A 16343-nucleotide genomic window follows, 5' to 3' on the forward strand; every position below is an offset into this window, starting at 1 on the left:
CGCTGCTTAGTGAGAGCTATTTTTGCAGCTGTCTAGATGGTTATCTCTTTGGCTTCCCAGAAGCTGAGATAAGAAATAAATGTAGTAGATGTCCTGGTTTAGAAGCCCTATCCTCTCGGTCTGTCTGTCCGTGTCTCTGTCTGTCTCTCTCATACTGGGATTGAATCCAGGGACGTTCTACCTCTGAACTATACCCCTAGTCTTTTTTTTTTTTTTTTTTTTTACTGTATTAGGGATGGAACCTAGGGGCATTCTACCTCCAAGCCACACCCCCCAGCCCTATTTTTTTATTCTTTATTTTGAAACAGGGTCTCATTGAGTTGCAAAGGGCCTGATTAAGTAGTAGCTGAGGCTGTCCATGAACCGCTATCCTGTCTCAGCCTCCCAAATGCTGGGATTACAAGCATGTGCGACCATACCCGGCTTTATTCTTTATTTTGAAACAGGGTCTCACTGAGTTACAAAGGGTCTCACTAAGTAGCTGAGGCTGTCCATGAACCATAGTTCTCCTGTCTCGGCCTCTTGAATGCTGGGATTACAAGTGTGTGCCACCACGCCCGGCATTATTTTCTATTTTGAAATATGGTCTCACCAAGTTGGGGAGGGCCCTGCTAAATTGCTGCCACTGGCTGAGAACCTTTGACCCTCCTGTCTCAGCTGCCCTCATACTGGGATTACAGGCTTACGCCACCACATTTGGTATCAGTATCTCTCTCTCTTTTTTTTTTTTTTTTTTTTGGTGGTACTGGGGTTCCTGGAAACCCTTCTATCTCTGGGCTACATTCATTTTTATATTTTTTTATTTGGAAACAGGGTCTCTTAAGCCAGCGCGGCTGGCTTCGAACCTACAGGATCCTCCTGTCTCCACCTCCCAAGCGCGGGGATTACAAGCGTGCCCACCACGCCCGGCTATCAGTGTCTCTTGAACAAGTCTGAGGGAAGAGTTTCAAGGATCCCCGTGTGTGACGTGCTCAAACATGAACCAATGTGTTCCAGAGAGCGCAGAGGCCCAGCAGCCCCTCAGGGTTCTGAGGCCTGTGTGGAGTTCCTTCTAGGAACAGTTTACCAAGGGCTCGTTTCTGTTATAAGCAGTGTGGTGAGGCGCGCTGACGACTCTATCAGGTTTCTGGAGGACGGAGCTAAGCGGTTGACTGAGCGTGTCCCACAGGAGGGGGCTTCGCTCAGCCTCTGCCGCCCTGGCTTTCTAGCGGTCTGTCTGCACACGCTTCCCGACCAAGCTGCTTGATCTTGAGTCATGAGAACATTCACCGCCATTACTTAGCAAGGCCAGTTTCCAGGACACGAGGCTTCTACTTACCAGATGTAACTGGACTTTGCCTTCAAAAAGTGCAGCAGCGTAGTTGGAGTGAAGGCAAATACTGGCCACTGTCCCCAGATATTCCACGTCTTTTAATTTTTTTACAGCTGCAGCAATTTTGAAAAATTAAACACATTACAATATGGCCCAAAACAGCTCATATAAACATTTGTAAGTGATTTTTTTTTTTTTTTTTTTTTTTTTTGGTGTGTGTGTAGGTGTACTGAGGATGGAACCCAGGGGCATTCTACCTCCAAGCGACACCCCTGCCCTATTTTTTTAATTTATATTTTGAAACAGGGTCTCACTGAGTTGCAGAGTTTCTCACCGCGATCCTCTGGTCTCAGCCTCCCGAATGCTGGGATTACAAGTGTGTGCCACCACGCCCAGCTTTGTAAATGATTTTTAAGTATGTACCTTTGCGAGAATCTTTCGAACTTAAAAATCTTATTTTAGCATTCAGGAGGCTGAAACCGGAGGATCGCGGTTCGCGGACAGCCTCAGCTACTTAGTGAGGCCCTCTGCAACTCAATGAGATCCTGTTTCAAAAATAAAAGAATAAAAATAGGGCAGGGGATGTGGCTCGGAGGTCAAATGTCTCTGGGTTCCACCCCCAGACCCGCAAAAAAAAAAAAAAAAAAAAAAAATCTTATTTTAGCAATCCTAAAGAAAACCTTAGTTGTCAAATAAATTTGCTTTCAGGAATTCCATAATGGTTCATATGAAACAATAGAAGACAGGATCATAGGCAAAGTAAACCTTAAATGACAAGCAACCTAATGGGGAACTCTATTTAGCAGAATATTTCTTGGGTTTACGTGACTTCTAGAGTAGAGGAAAGGGCACGAGGGAAGAGGAGGGGAAGAAATAGCAAGGCTTCCCTCACGTGCTGGTTGCCACTATTTAAAGAAGTAAAGAGGAAAGGCAGCTAACGCGTGTGGAGCACCTGCCAGGCTTAGGCATCCCCGATGCTGTCTTTGTGCGAAGTGAGATCATACACTTTATTTCACTTAATCTGCTTCATGAGCCCTTAGAAGTAGAAGTCTATGCCGGGCGTGGTGGCGCACGCTTGTAATCCCCGCGCTTGGGAGGCGGAGACAGGAGGATCGCGCTGGTTTGGAGCCAGCCGCGCTGGCTTAAGAGACCCTGTTTCCAAATTTAAAAATATAAAATAGGTCTGGGAGTGTAGCCCGGAGTTAGAAGGGCTTCCAGGAACCCCAGTACCACCAAAAAAAAAAAAAAAAAAATAGAAGTAGAAGTCTTGTTTTCTAGGTGAGTGAAGCCAGGCTCACAGGGGTGGGATACGTAGGCTCCAGTTGCTGAGCTCAGAGAGGCCGGAGGGAAGACTCGACCCAAAGCCTCTCGAATTTTAACACTAGTACTCTACTCTGTTGTCTCAATACCAAGGCAAAGAAGAAAACCTTTCAAAAAATTATGCAGAAACTGTAGAGGAGTCACAACACCATGGAAGTGAAGAGACGAATGAACAAGAATCAGTCTTATGAAAAGCTTCCAATATCTTCCCAAATACTGCAAAGAGTATATGGTGCTAAACAGTACAACAAACGGCCTTAGACTTGCCATTCTCTCCGAGGACATAAAACCAGGCTCGGTTATTCATCCCCACAGCCAGGTGATAAAGACCCACGGCGACAAAGTTGGGTTCCACGTCAACGGAAACTGTGATCGGCGTCTCCTAGAATACAGAAACGTAGCCATAGTGAACGAACTGTTAAGATGGCTTTGATTTCTTAAGAGAATGAAAGCAACACCATCTTCCTACTCCTTCAACGAGGTTGGCTACGGTGACCTCTAGGAGGGAGGTGAGGTACGCAATCCTTGTGCTGCAGGCATCGCCCAGGATGGGAAGCTTGGTCAGGAACACGTGGAGGGAGCCCCTCTGCGTAGACAGCGCCAACAACTGGCCGTCATCTGTCCAGGACAAGGCTCCCAACCCTGCAATGGTCCACAAAACACACCGTCATTCAAAGACAAGGTACTGTGCTGGGGCCTACAGAGCTAGAATGGAAAGATAGAGGAGGAGGAAGGCTGAACTTGATTAACGAGGGTCCACATCCGAATATGTGTAAAATTATGAATATGGCATAGTTACCCGGGACAATCATTGTTGGGAGGGGGGAAGGGAAAACAGGGGCGGGAGGGGGGAGAGGGCACCAAATATAGTTTAAATGTATACCATTTATGTTCAATAAAGAATTAAAAAAAAAGACAAGGTACTGTAGCAGCCAAGCAAGCAAATGCCCGTTCACGTTACCAGAGGCTTAGAAATCTTACAATATTTTATTACTTAGTCTTTCTTTGGACTAGAAAATTTACCACAGAGAGGTATAAGAATATGAGCACTGATTCCTTTATTATGGCTCACAGAGAAAGTATATTTCTATTTTCCAATTGGGATCGAGATCTGATTCACTATAAATCTCTGGGTGGAAGTGTACTAAAATCCTTTGATCAAAGCCAGGCGTGGTGGCACATGCTTGTAATCCCAGCACTTGGGAGGCTGAGGCAGGAGGATCGCACAGGTTAGAAGCCAGCCTCAGCTACTGAGTGAGGCTCTCAGAAACTTAGTGAGACCCTGTTTCCAAATAAAGTATAAAATAGGTCTGGGAGTATAACACAAAGGTAGAAAAAACCCCTGGGTTCCACCCCCAGTACCACAAAATAAATAAATAAATAAATAAATAAATAAATAAAATCCTTTGATCATATTTGAGTCATGCAGTATGACAGCATAATTACTAAAATACGGAGAGTAGCTCAGGGAACCCTATTGAAGGTGCTAATTTTATGTCTCCCACAATGAGTGCATATCACACAATAAAAAATCCAGCATTATTCTTCATAATCAAAATGACAAGATATGAATCTGATTCAGAAAACTCAATACCTTTATTTTCATCATCCAGGTTGATTATAGCATACATGTCATTCAGTTCTGCCAATTCGTGGATTTTAATGCTGAAAAAGTACATTTAAAAAAATATGAGTCCAACACAAAATTGTTTTAGTTCACAAACTATCAGAAACCATGGACTAGGTCAGTGGTCTCCTAAAAAGAATGTACAGGATAATATAGTGGGTGAAGATAAAAAAAATTAGAATTCCTGTATTTAATTATATTTTATCTTTAAAGGTTTTTCCCCCTGATATTTGCGTAGACAAGTATGCCCAGCTGAATCCTCTATTCAATAGATTTAGAAAGAAGGAGGTTAAAATTGTCCTAATGAGCCGGGCGTGGTGGTGCATGCTTGTAATCCCAGCATTTGGGAGGCTTAGACAGGAGGATCGCGGTTCAAAGACAGCCTCAGCTCTTTTTTTTTTTTTTTGGTGGTACTGGGGTTCCTGGAAGCCCTTCTACCTCCGGGCTACACTCCCAGACCTATTTTATATTTTTGAAACAGGGTCTCTTATGCCAGCGTGGCTGGCTTCGAACCTGCGCGATCCTCCTGTCTCCGCCTCCCAAGTGCGGGGATTACAAGCGTGCGCCACCACGCCCGGCCAGCCTCAGCTCTTACTTAGGCCCTTTGCAACTCAGTGAAATCCTGTTTCAAAAAAAAAAAAAATTAAAGAAAGAATAAAAAATTGTCCTAATGAGCCAGACATGGCAGCACACACCTATAATCTCAGTACTTGGGAGGTTGAGACAGAAGGATTGCAAATTTGAGGTCAGCTGCAGCAACTTAGAGGGACCCTGCTTCCAAATAAAAAATAAAACCGATCTGGGGGTATAACTCAGAGGTAGAATGCCTCTGAATTCAATCCTCAGCATCACCAAAAAAAAATTATATATATATATAATGTTCCACTGAGTTTTGAGTAGAAAAACATTTTCCTGACTAGATCTTGTTCATATAAAAAGTGGCGAAGTATAATAGAAAAAGCATTAGATTGGAATCAGAAAGACTACGATGAAAGCTCTGAAAAATGGAGGCATAATGATAATGTAACTTAATAAGGTTATTAGGAATAATATGTAGGTTAACACAAATGAAAGCTGTGCAGCCCAACCCTGGGCCTAATGAGTCCAACAGTCTTCCTTCCTTGTCTCTTTTCTCCCTCTTTCTCTTTCCTCTCGGTATTTCTCCCTTGCATTTTTTCCTTTGTTCTTTTTACTTACTTTTTTATTTTGAGATAATTATAGATCCACATGCAATTGTAAGAAGTAATACTGTGCCAGGCATGGTGGCATATGCCTGTTTTCCCAGTGCTTGGGAGACTGAGACAAGAGGATTAGTCTCAACATAGTAAGAGCTTGTTTCAAAACAAAAAGTAATAAAAGGCCTGGGGGCGTAGGTCAGAGGTAGGAATGCCCTTGGGCTCGATCTCCAGTATCCCCCCAAGAAAAAATACCAAGAGATTCTGTATACTTTTTCAACCAAGGTAGTATTTTTTAAAAATTATAATATCCCAATCAGGCTGCCGACATTGATACAATTCACAAATCTTACTCAGATGTTCCATGTTTTGCCAATATTCAGTGTGTGTGTGTGTGTGTGTGTGTGTGTGTGTGTGTGTGTGTGTTCAGTTCTATTTTCTCACGTGTGAAAGTTCATGACATCCACGACCACCACCAGAACACAGTCCCATGACCACAGCGATCCTTCATGTTTTCATGTTGTCCTTTATAAACACGTACCTCCTTCCTCCCCACTCTAACCTCATCTTCTTTTGCTGGGGTTTCTTCTCATTAGCATGTCAGTGCTCTAACTCTTCCCATCCTTCTACTTTTACATAGTTCTCTCATTATATTTGAGGTGAATTTTTCACAGACAGCATCTAATAGGGTCATTTAAGGTCCATTCTAACAGTCCAAGAACTGTGTCACTTACATTTAATGTGGTGCTAATATGTTTGAACTTAGGTCTTGTTTGCTTTCTGTTTGTTCCCTCTGTCTTTTGTTCCTGTTTTCCCTTTCTTTTCTTTATTTATATTTGAATATTTTTTAGTATTCCATTTTAACTTACTGTGTGTGTGTCCCTGTGTGCATGTGTGTGTACGTGTGTGTATTTATGTGTGCACATGTTTCTCTTTCTCCTTACTTTTCAGCAGTTTCTGATGTGTCTTTATCTACATTTCTTTGAATTTATTCTTTTGTGAATTTGGTGAACTTCTGTTAATACTCATATTTACAACTTTTGCCATAAAGAAGTTCCCAGCCATTATTTTTTGGATTTTGATTCCACAAATGTCAGGCCTTTTGATATTGTCTCACAGATCCCTGAGATTCTGTTAATTTTTTTCAATCATCTTTTTTCTCTATGTTCAGACTGAACGTTGTCCATTGATTTATCTTCAAGTCCAGGACTCTATTCTGATTTCATTCTGATTTTTATTCAGTCCACTGTACTTACTGCCTTTTCCAGTTCTAACATGTCCACTTGATTCTTCCTTAGAGGTTCCATTTCTTTTCTTAGACTTCTATTTTTCATATGCTTCAAGATGATTAGCCCTTATCTCTTGGAGCCTTTCAGTGACAGCTGCTATCTGCATCATCTTGGCACTGTTTTTTTCTGAGTACCTTTTCCCAAGTGAGTTCAACTTTTCTCCATGTGCCAAGTAATTCTGGGTAATATCCTGTACATTTTGAATATATTATGACTCTGTGTCTAATATTGTTTCTTTTCATTTTGCTAATCAACCCAGTCAAAGTTAGGCCAGGAGTTTCTAGCAGACTCCTGTGAGTTAGGGTTCCAATGTCAGTTCTATTTTCCAAGCTTTTGCAGTAGTATTCACATGTGGCCAACTCAGTGACCAGTACCAGGCCTGGGCTATGATCTGTCCTTCCGTTCAGTGCCCAAGGTCTTAGGTAAATGTTTAGAATAAGATCTACACATACAGGCTGAAGGATGAACCCAGGAGTTCATAAACATCTTTACCAGATCTCCTGAGTTCCTCCCTCTCTGTGATCACCTGGTATTTTCTGGTTCTTTAGGGCTCTCCTCACTGGCCCTCCATGAACTCTGGGGCTCTAGTTACCCTACACTATGTCATAGTTCTTATAGGTAGAGAGAAAAAATAAGTGACAGGGTTTTGTTGCACCTTCTTGGGCGCACAGCTCCTCCACCTGTGAGGAAGGTTACCCTGCACCAGTGTTAGGTGTCTGTGGGTCCCGAGTGCCAAGGCTGTTGCCGACTCTGCCACTGCCACGCTGGGGTGCTGGTGGCCAGGGCACGAGGGAACGAAGAACAAAGAAAGAGCCTGGGGATTATCCCAACTGCCTCTGAGCACTAGTGGTTTTTCTTTCCTGCAGCTAGAGCCAAACACTAGAAGGCATCTTTGGGAGCTGTCTGGGCTCTGTGTCTCCCTCCAGGATTCTGGCTGCCTTGAGTCCTGGCTGAGAGACCTGGAGAAGATGCAGAAAGCTTGTTCCTGGTTTGATTGTACTTTGAATTCTCTTATTTTCCAATTTGCCAGCTAAGATTTTCTTTTCAGAGTCCTTAAATAGCTGCCCCCTGTGTTCTGTCCGAGCCGCATAGCTGCATTCAGGGGGAGTGACAGGGAGGAGTGTGCTGACTCCATGACCCCTGGGATTGCCTAGATTGTTTTTAAGATTGATTTTCTTGCACATTGTCTTCTGCATTTTTGCCCTGAGTGTTAAAGGCAGTGGAAAATAAAGGAGTTTTAGATTATGACTACAACTGAAAAGTTCTAAGAGAATACGAAAGTATGAATGTCAGATTTGTATCAGCTACCAAGGCCACCTTGTGTGTGTGTGTGTGTGTGTGTGTGTGTGTGTGTTTATGTGTAGGACTGGAGATTAAACCAAGAAGCATTCTCCCCCCTCCCAGCTTCACCCCCATCTCTTTTTATTTTTATTTGGAAACAAGGTGTCATGAAGTTTCTGAGGCTCTCCTTGAACCCGCAATCCTTCCATCTCAACCTCACACTTACTGGGATTTCAGGCGTACCCCGCTGCGCCTGGCTCCAAGCCTTCTCGATTCATTTGAGCACTCACTGGATAAACTTTCCTTGCACAATGTGAGTACTGCTTACCAGTTATCTCCACATGTAGCAGCTTTGTTAAGAGCTGGTGATAGGGCAATACTGGTGAGGTTATCTTTATGGTCCCGACACTGAAATATCTCTCGCCCCATTTCTTGAAGATGAGTAGAAATGGACACAAAATATCCACGTGAAAAACCAACCATGAGGTAACCATCACCATACCTATAACAACAAATGGTAAAAACAAAAACAAAGAAACAAAAAAGGAAACTGTCACTGGCAATATGGTAAACCAGCAAATATCTTAAATTAAGAAATTATAGGATATAACTTATCAAGGACTACTACTGTGTATCAGATAATATGCTAGGTTGTTTCCCATACTAAATCACAAACTACAATTCAGAAAACACCATATGTAGAATTAAATATTACAGATAAAACTTAAATGTGATTAATAGAGCATGTGATGAGCTCTTTGTACACACCAACGACAGCAGACGATGTTGCCGTACTGCGGCTGAAATTCCAGGTCCACGGGCCTGTCCAGATCATTGAGATGAAAAAGAAACAACGTTTTCTTGCCGACCACTGCACTCATCTGCCAGGAGAGATGACCAATAAGCAAGTTCAAACAGCTGAGCCTAATTTACGAAAACAGGCCAAATTTAGATGGGCTAAATGCTATCATTAGGCTAATAACAGGACTAACAAAAAATACATTTGCTGCTATATATTCTGGTGAGGGTCCTTGGCTTGACTCATTTTCAATGTACCCTTTGAAATATACCAAAAATGTCTATGGGGTGGCCTTGTAAACGCTCGGTACCTCTCATTAGGCTACTGAGCAATATAGAAATGTAAATCTGATGTCATTTTGCTGCAGACGTTTCATATTCAGGGTACAAAGCGTCTTTCACGCTAAGAGGCCCCTGTGCTTCCCAACCAGCTGGAGTGACAGACCCACAGGGCCCTACGGATAACCTGGCGGGCTTTTTACAGCATCGCTCTCCATGACCCGCAGGTCAGCGTCCCTCTGCTACCTACAGTGAACGCTGAGCGGTGATTCTCAGTGGAGGCTGTAATTGTGTTGAGGGGGAAAAAAGAGCATCATCTCTGTTTGGTCTCATGAACACTGACGTGTTGATATAGTCCCTTGATCCTAAGATGCTGTCAATAGTCATATCAACCTAGAGGTTGCTTTGTAGGAAATAAAAATTACTTCCTTAAATATATTCATGTTGATTAAAAAAATCTTCTGGATTTTGGAATGCTAAAATGTAGAAAGGACACACAGGACTCGGAGCTTCAGCTGCAGCCCCGGGGTCAAGGAACATTTCGCGGGTTTCTGCCCCGCCCCCCTGCTCACTGGTGTCACTGTTCTCCTGCTGCCGCCACTTTGACTCCCTGGGATGTGCGGTTTACAATCGGACATGAACGAACACAAGGATTTTCTTTCTTGATGGGATATGCAGAACTCAAACGTGTGTATATATAAATAATATATATAAATATATGTAATACTGACATTAAAAAATCAAATTTCCCCGACATACATTTTTTAAAAATCTGTGCCAAAAAATGTGTTTTCAGAGAAAAATCTTACATTCATCCTCAGACTTTGTACACCACTCATTTGTACACGTGCACTTCGTTGTAGCACGGGCTGCTCCCGGTGCGGAAGTGTCCCGCAGCACCTGCAGAAAGCCTGGCCAATCCCCTCTCCCTGTGACCCGGACCTCCTCGACTTCCTAGCACTTATTAACTTATAAAACTGTTTTTCTCAGCGCAGTTCTGTTTTGTGTGTCCTTTGGATTACAAACTTTATTAAAAAATACAAACCACCAAAAAATTAAGAAATGAAAATATATTTAAGTATTAAGGAAATAAAAACTACAACTTTCTGAGATCTGTTCACCGAATATGGTAAGATTCAGAATTTTAAAAATCATCTAGAAATCAATACTTTTATCCTTAAAGATACCTCTACTGTTTTTGTTATGAGGCTGAAACAAGAGGATCATAGGTTTGAGGCCAGCCTGAGCAACTTAATAATACTTTTAGCAACCTAGTGAGATGCTGTTTCTAAATAAAGAATAAAATACATGGTGGCACATGCTTGTAATCCCAGTACTTGGGAGGCTGAGACAAGGGGATCTCACCAGCCTCAGCTACTTAGTGAGTCCCTCTACAACTTATTTTCAAAATAAATAATGAAAAATAGAGCTGGGGGGTGTATCTCGGAGGTAGAATGCCCCCAGGTTCAATAGTCAGTACTCAGTACTGCAGAAAAAAAAAAAAAAAGAACACAAAATGGGCTGGGGGTGTAGGTCAGAGGTAGAATGGCCCTGGGTTCAATCCCTAATTAAAAAAAAAAAAATCAAGCAATGCAAACTGTACAGAAAGATCTCCTCAGTCTCTGCAATACCAGGGAATCAACAGCAGCAAAAACAATTTTTTCAGGCCTGAGAGACTGAGCCCTACCTTGGTTTAATAAGCAATATATGTTAACTTACTTATCAAAATCTGAGCCCTTCGAGCAAAGGAAACAGTACATTCTGAAAAATGACCAAAATGACTTGGGCATGGATGTGATTTATGATCCTTACTGTGTGCTCGGCAGTGGTCCGGTCGTCCGTCTTCAGCATGGAAAACAGCAGGTGGTTTGGCTCTGATCTCACTTGTGTCTACAGGGGGAAAAGCATCATCACCATGAACAAATCCAGTATTCAAATCCATCCTGGAGGTGTGGGGAAGTAGCTTAATGGTGGAGTGCTTGGTTAGCATGTACATGGCCCCGGTTCAATTCCCAGTAACTCCTTACAAACAAAAGAAAACCACACACAAAAGTTCATTCTGAATATTAATAAAACAGGTAACTTTTTTTTTTTTTTTGCAGTACTAGAGATTGAACCCAGGGACATTTTAACTCCGAGCTACACCCCAGCCCTATTTTTTATTCTTTATTTTGAAACAGTGTGTCATTGAGTTGCAAAGGGCCTAAGTAGTAGTTGAGGCTGGCTACAAACTGCCATCCTCCAGTCTCAGCCTCCCAAATGCCAGGATTACGAGCGTGCACCACCACCCACCACGCTTAGCTGGTAACTTGTTTTAATTTCTGATTAACATTAGACTAATAGTCAGAAAGTCCTACTACTATCACAGATATCTAGAAATTCTGGATGAAGTTAAATGGATAACAAAGCTTGAAGGAAAGGGAAATTTACATAGCCCATCAGCAAAGATCAAATTAGAACCAGCATTGTGTGAGCAGAAATGGATGCTCTGGCTCTCCAGGGCAGCTGGTGAAGGGAGACACCAGGGAAGCCCATTTGTTTTGGCCTGAGCTCTGGGTCAGAAAAACGAAGAAAGTTCATTTCAAGAACTTTCTTTTTTAATAATAATTAAAAAAAGTTTTTTGCGGTACTGGGGATGGAACCCAGGGGCATTAAACCTCTGAGATATACCCCTAGTCCCTATTTTTTATTCTTTATTTTGAAACAGAGTCTCACTGAGTTGCAATGGGCCTCACTAAGTAGCTGAGGCTGTCCTCAAACCGTGATCCTCCTATCTTAGCCTCCCAAATGCTGGGATTGCAAGTGTGCGCCACCACACCTGGCTTAAAAGAATTTATAATTAAATACCAGTCACATTTTCATTATATTATGAGGTTCAAATTTAAGCACTGAGTGGTCTAAAAGTTCCTAAGGTGAGAAGTTATATATAAAATAGAAGAATCCAAGGCTCATACTGTTCTTATAAGTGTTCAAAAATTAATAATAATAATAATAATAATAATAATAATAATAATGGGGTGGGGAGTAGCTTGGAGGTAGAATGCCCCTGGGTTCTATCCCCAATACCAAAAAAAAAAAAGAAAGGAATGTCATATTATGTATAATTTTTCCAGTCTGACAGGTGAGAAATGATGTTCTAGTGTGGCTTTACATTATATTTCGTTATGTGTTTGATTACTTATTCATAGGTATGATAGCCACTGTATATATATTTTTGTGAGTTGCCTATTCTTTTGTTTCGGGCAGATTTTTAAATGAACTACAAAATATTTTCTAAAAGTAAAAAGTACAGTCATTATAATTTGAAAACTAAAGCCAGGCATGGTAGCTCACATTTATTTGTGATCCCAGTACTTGGGAGGCGGAGACAGGAGGATCACAGGTTTACAGTCAGGCTCAGCTATTTAGTGAGCCCCTCCACAACTTAGTGAGACCCTGTTTCAAAATAAAAGAATAAAAAAATAGAGCTGGGGGTTGAATGCCCCTGGGTTCAGTCCCCAGTTCCACCCCCACACCCCCCACAAAAAAACATACTTTAATCACACTATGGTTCTGCTCAACATGATAGAGGGACTTACTTTTGCCTAATTTCAAAGCTTTCCAGATACATAATCAACTTTTTTCTTCTGCCTTACCTTCTCAGTCAAAGCCCACACCTTCAGCTATGCTTGGACCAGCTGTAATGTTTCCCCCTTTTTCATGCTATTCTGCTTGGAGTGCACAACAGACACTGCTAAATGTTTTACATTATTCACCAAAACAGGTTTAGCAGGGCACCAGGGGCCACCAGGTAGACTAAATTTGCAGCTTCCCTGGAAACAGTGAGGTGTGGCCATATGACTCAGCTCTTGTCATATGTTGTGTTTGTGTGTGTGTGTGTGTGTGTGTGTGTGTGTGTTACTGGGGGTGAAACCTAGGGGCTTTCTACCTCTGAGTTACACTCTCAGACCTATTTTATATTTTATTTGGAAACAGGATCTAAGTTGCTGAGAGCCTCACTAAGTAGCTGAGGCTGGCTTCAAACCTGTGTGGTTCTCCTGTCTCAGCCTCCCGAGTGCTGGGATTACAAGTGTGCACCACCATGCCCGGCTAACTCATCATATGACATGAATGGAAATAAAAATATATCTTCCACATCAAGTCCTTAGCAAATTTCTTGCACTCCACTTCTTTTCCTCTCTTCCCTGGGATTGAGATGCAGATGAGATCCTGGTGCACTAGTTTCAACCATGCAGAGGACCCAAGAGCCTAGAAAGTGGCAGACCAGGAGTGTGGAGAGAAGGTGGGACTCTACAGCCTGGTGGAGTAGGAGACCTAGGTGATCTTCCCTCCTCGCCATTGTTACCTGAGTAAAGGGGGGGGGGACCACTCAAACTGTCATATTCTTACAGTCTCTCTAACTTGGGCTCTCTCTGTTACAGCATTTTAGCCCCTACCAGACTGATTCAGATCACCTCTGATTCATAGTCTCACATTCATTGATCTCCTCTATCTCCTTGTAAGCTAGACCACAAAAAAATTTTTTGGGGGGTGGTACTGGGGTTCCTGGAAGCCCTTCTACCTCTGGGCTACACTCCCAGACCTATTTTATGCCTTTTTATTTGGAAACAGGGTCTCCTAAGCCAGCACAGCTGGCTTCGAACCTGCGCGATCCTCCTGTCTCAGCCTCCCAAGTGCAGGGATTACGAGCGTGCACCACCACGCCCAGTTGGTTTTCGACATTTAAAGTATGAAATTATTGCAAAGGGCTCTGTTTCAAAAATAAAGAATAAAAACTAGGGTTGGGGTATAGCTCAGAGGTAGAATGCCCCTGGGTTCAATCCCCAGTACTGCAAAAAAAAAAAATAGTATGAAATTATTATACAAATATCTCACATAAAGACAATTTGATTGGCAAACTTTATTTTGAGAAAAAGTGTGGATCTATTAGACCATAGAGAATCTCTTATTACCTGCCTGATTGTGTCGCCTTCCTGGTTACTAACTGTGATCATTTTATCTTCAGCACCTAAAGCAAGCAGATTTTCTCCATTCCAGCACCCACAGGTGATTCTCTTGGTGTGTTTTCCTGAAAAAGAGATGGTTTTTGTTCAGACAAATTGACTTCTCACATGAATAAATAAAAACTGCTGGTGCCAATCTGAAAGTTTAGGTAGTATACCATGAGATTAGAAAAACAAGGAATTTAGAATCTCATCAATACAATAGTGTCTATGCAATTTTATTTAAAACAATTTCTTACCAAGTTGTAAATCAGGATAATGGCATTTAAGGGTAATCTTTCCAACCTTTTATCTGGATATAAGCACAGGTCTTAACACAGAGAAGAGTGGACAAGTTCTATTTGCTCACTAATAGCCAAGCCTATAATAATAATGTCCTAAAAGAAATTTGGTCACTACTAACCAAATTTCCTTAGATTTATGAGAAATAAATCCAAGTGGTGTGTGTATGAATGTTTATATCACTTTAAATCTCACTAGGATCTATAATTATATTGTACCGACAAAAAAAAAAAAAAAAAAGAAAAAAAGAAACAGCCATAGCAGGGGCTTTCTACCTCCAGGCTACACTCCCAGACCTTTTTTTTTTTTTTACATATTTTATTTGAAAACGGTCTAAGTTGCTGAGAGCCTCACTAAGTAGCTGAGGCTGGCTTTGAACCTGCACAATCCTCCTGTCTGTTTCCCAAGTACTGGGATTACAAGTATGCGCCACCATGCCCAGCTATTTTTGCTTTGAAATAGGCTCTTTCTCTAGGTTGCTGAAAGCCTCACTATGTTGCTGAGGCTGGCATTGAACCTGTGATCCTCTGTCTCAGCCTTCTGAGTACTGGGATTACAGGCATGGACTTCCCATATACTTTACTCTATTTTTATTTATTTATTTATTTAATTTATTTATTTATTTTTGCAGTACTGGGGATGGAACCCAGGGGCATTCTACCTCAAACTACACCCCCCAGCCCTACTTTTTATTTTTTATTTTGAAACAGGGCCTCACTGAGTTGCAGAGGGCCGCGAACTAAGTAGCTGAGGCTGGCCGCGAACCACGATCCTCCCATCTGGGCCTCCCGAATGCTGGGATTACAAGCGTGCGCCACCATGCCCGGCTTATTTTATACTTTTATTGGCACATATAATCTCACATCACAATGTACTTTATATGGTATTGACCTGCATGCACAGAGCACATGCTGAGCTCCCATAGACTTTAAAACACACTAGATAAAATATCTAATATTATGTAAATAGTTGCACTGTATTGTTTAGGGAATACGAAAAAGGAAAAAAATTGTACGTGTTGAGTAGAGAGGAATTTTTTCCTGAACGTATCTGATCTGTGGTTGGCTGAGTTTGAGGATGCAGAACCTGTGAATACGCAGGGCTGAGCAAGAGCTGGTGCAGGGAACGGTTGTGTGGAGCCTGCAGAAACCGAGATGGACAGTACCAAGGCCCACGCACCGTGGTCACAGAGCGGATGAGTCAGGCCGGAATCTGGAGCTATCTGGGGGGAAAGTCTACGAGAGTTTCTGACAAATCAGATGCAGAAAGTATGAGAAGAAAAAGAGTCAAGGGTGACAAAGCCTGGCCTCAGGATTTGAAATGATGGGATGCCATCGAGGATAGAGGGGAGCGGTGGGTCCAGGGGGTTGTTGGAGATGCTACGTGTGAGGCTCACTCGCCAGCTTCTGGCGGTGGCGAGTGCACGCGGGCGTGTGAACCTACAGCGCGGGAGGCGCAGAAGCGCGGGAGTTTTCAGGTTATAGGTAGTATTTCACATCAGGAGCAGAGCACGGACGTGAAGGGAACATTCAGAGACTTTACTGCTCATGCATTCAAGGACTTGGGTGGTTCCCAGAGCAGGAAGGAAAGGGGCTACGGGAGGAGAGGTGGAGAGAGGCCACAGAGGAACTCCTTTCTTTGCCCACGAAAGGCGGGAGGAAATCTTCTTTCTTCCTATATACCCAACGGCCCTTTTATTCCAGCGCCCAGAACCTGGGTTGGCCTTGCCTTTGGACAAGTTACCGCGCCCTGCGTGCCCGCCGCTCAGCGCACAGTACATCGATGCGCTCGTTTCCCTAACACTAACACACGGTTAATACACTGAGGCACCTGGAATAGGAACCGTGTTACTGGGAGGCGGGGACTTTTAGTTAAATTGTCACAACTCGAATTCATGCGTATCAGAACCAGGCAAAGCCCAAATTGCCAGCGTCTAGTCTAGTTCAAGGACAGAATTAGTCACTGTACAGAGCCCAC

The 16343-nt window shown here is 42.6% G+C and overlaps 1 protein-coding gene across 1 annotated transcript in view; it reads right to left on the reverse strand.

Annotated features, from left to right (window-relative positions):
* The window catches only part of WDR19 (WD repeat domain 19), a gene marked incomplete at both ends in the record, with an annotated part of 92827 nt that overhangs the window by 53327 nt on the left and 23157 nt on the right, over nucleotides 1-16343 (reverse strand). Inside the window, 8 exons of the mRNA XM_080697256.1 lie at nucleotides 1319-1425; nucleotides 2900-3014; nucleotides 3102-3274; nucleotides 4227-4297; nucleotides 8333-8506; nucleotides 8773-8885; nucleotides 10894-10971; nucleotides 14034-14149. Coding sequence (XP_080553382.1) covers nucleotides 1319-1425; nucleotides 2900-3014; nucleotides 3102-3274; nucleotides 4227-4297; nucleotides 8333-8506; nucleotides 8773-8885; nucleotides 10894-10971; nucleotides 14034-14149 — 947 coding nt within the window. The remainder of the gene's footprint in view (nucleotides 1-1318; nucleotides 1426-2899; nucleotides 3015-3101; nucleotides 3275-4226; nucleotides 4298-8332; nucleotides 8507-8772; nucleotides 8886-10893; nucleotides 10972-14033; nucleotides 14150-16343) is intronic.

This window comes from Muscardinus avellanarius (genome assembly GCF_963383645.1).
Source record: "Muscardinus avellanarius genome assembly, chromosome: 6".
Taxonomy (NCBI): Eukaryota; Metazoa; Chordata; class Mammalia; order Rodentia; family Gliridae; genus Muscardinus; species Muscardinus avellanarius.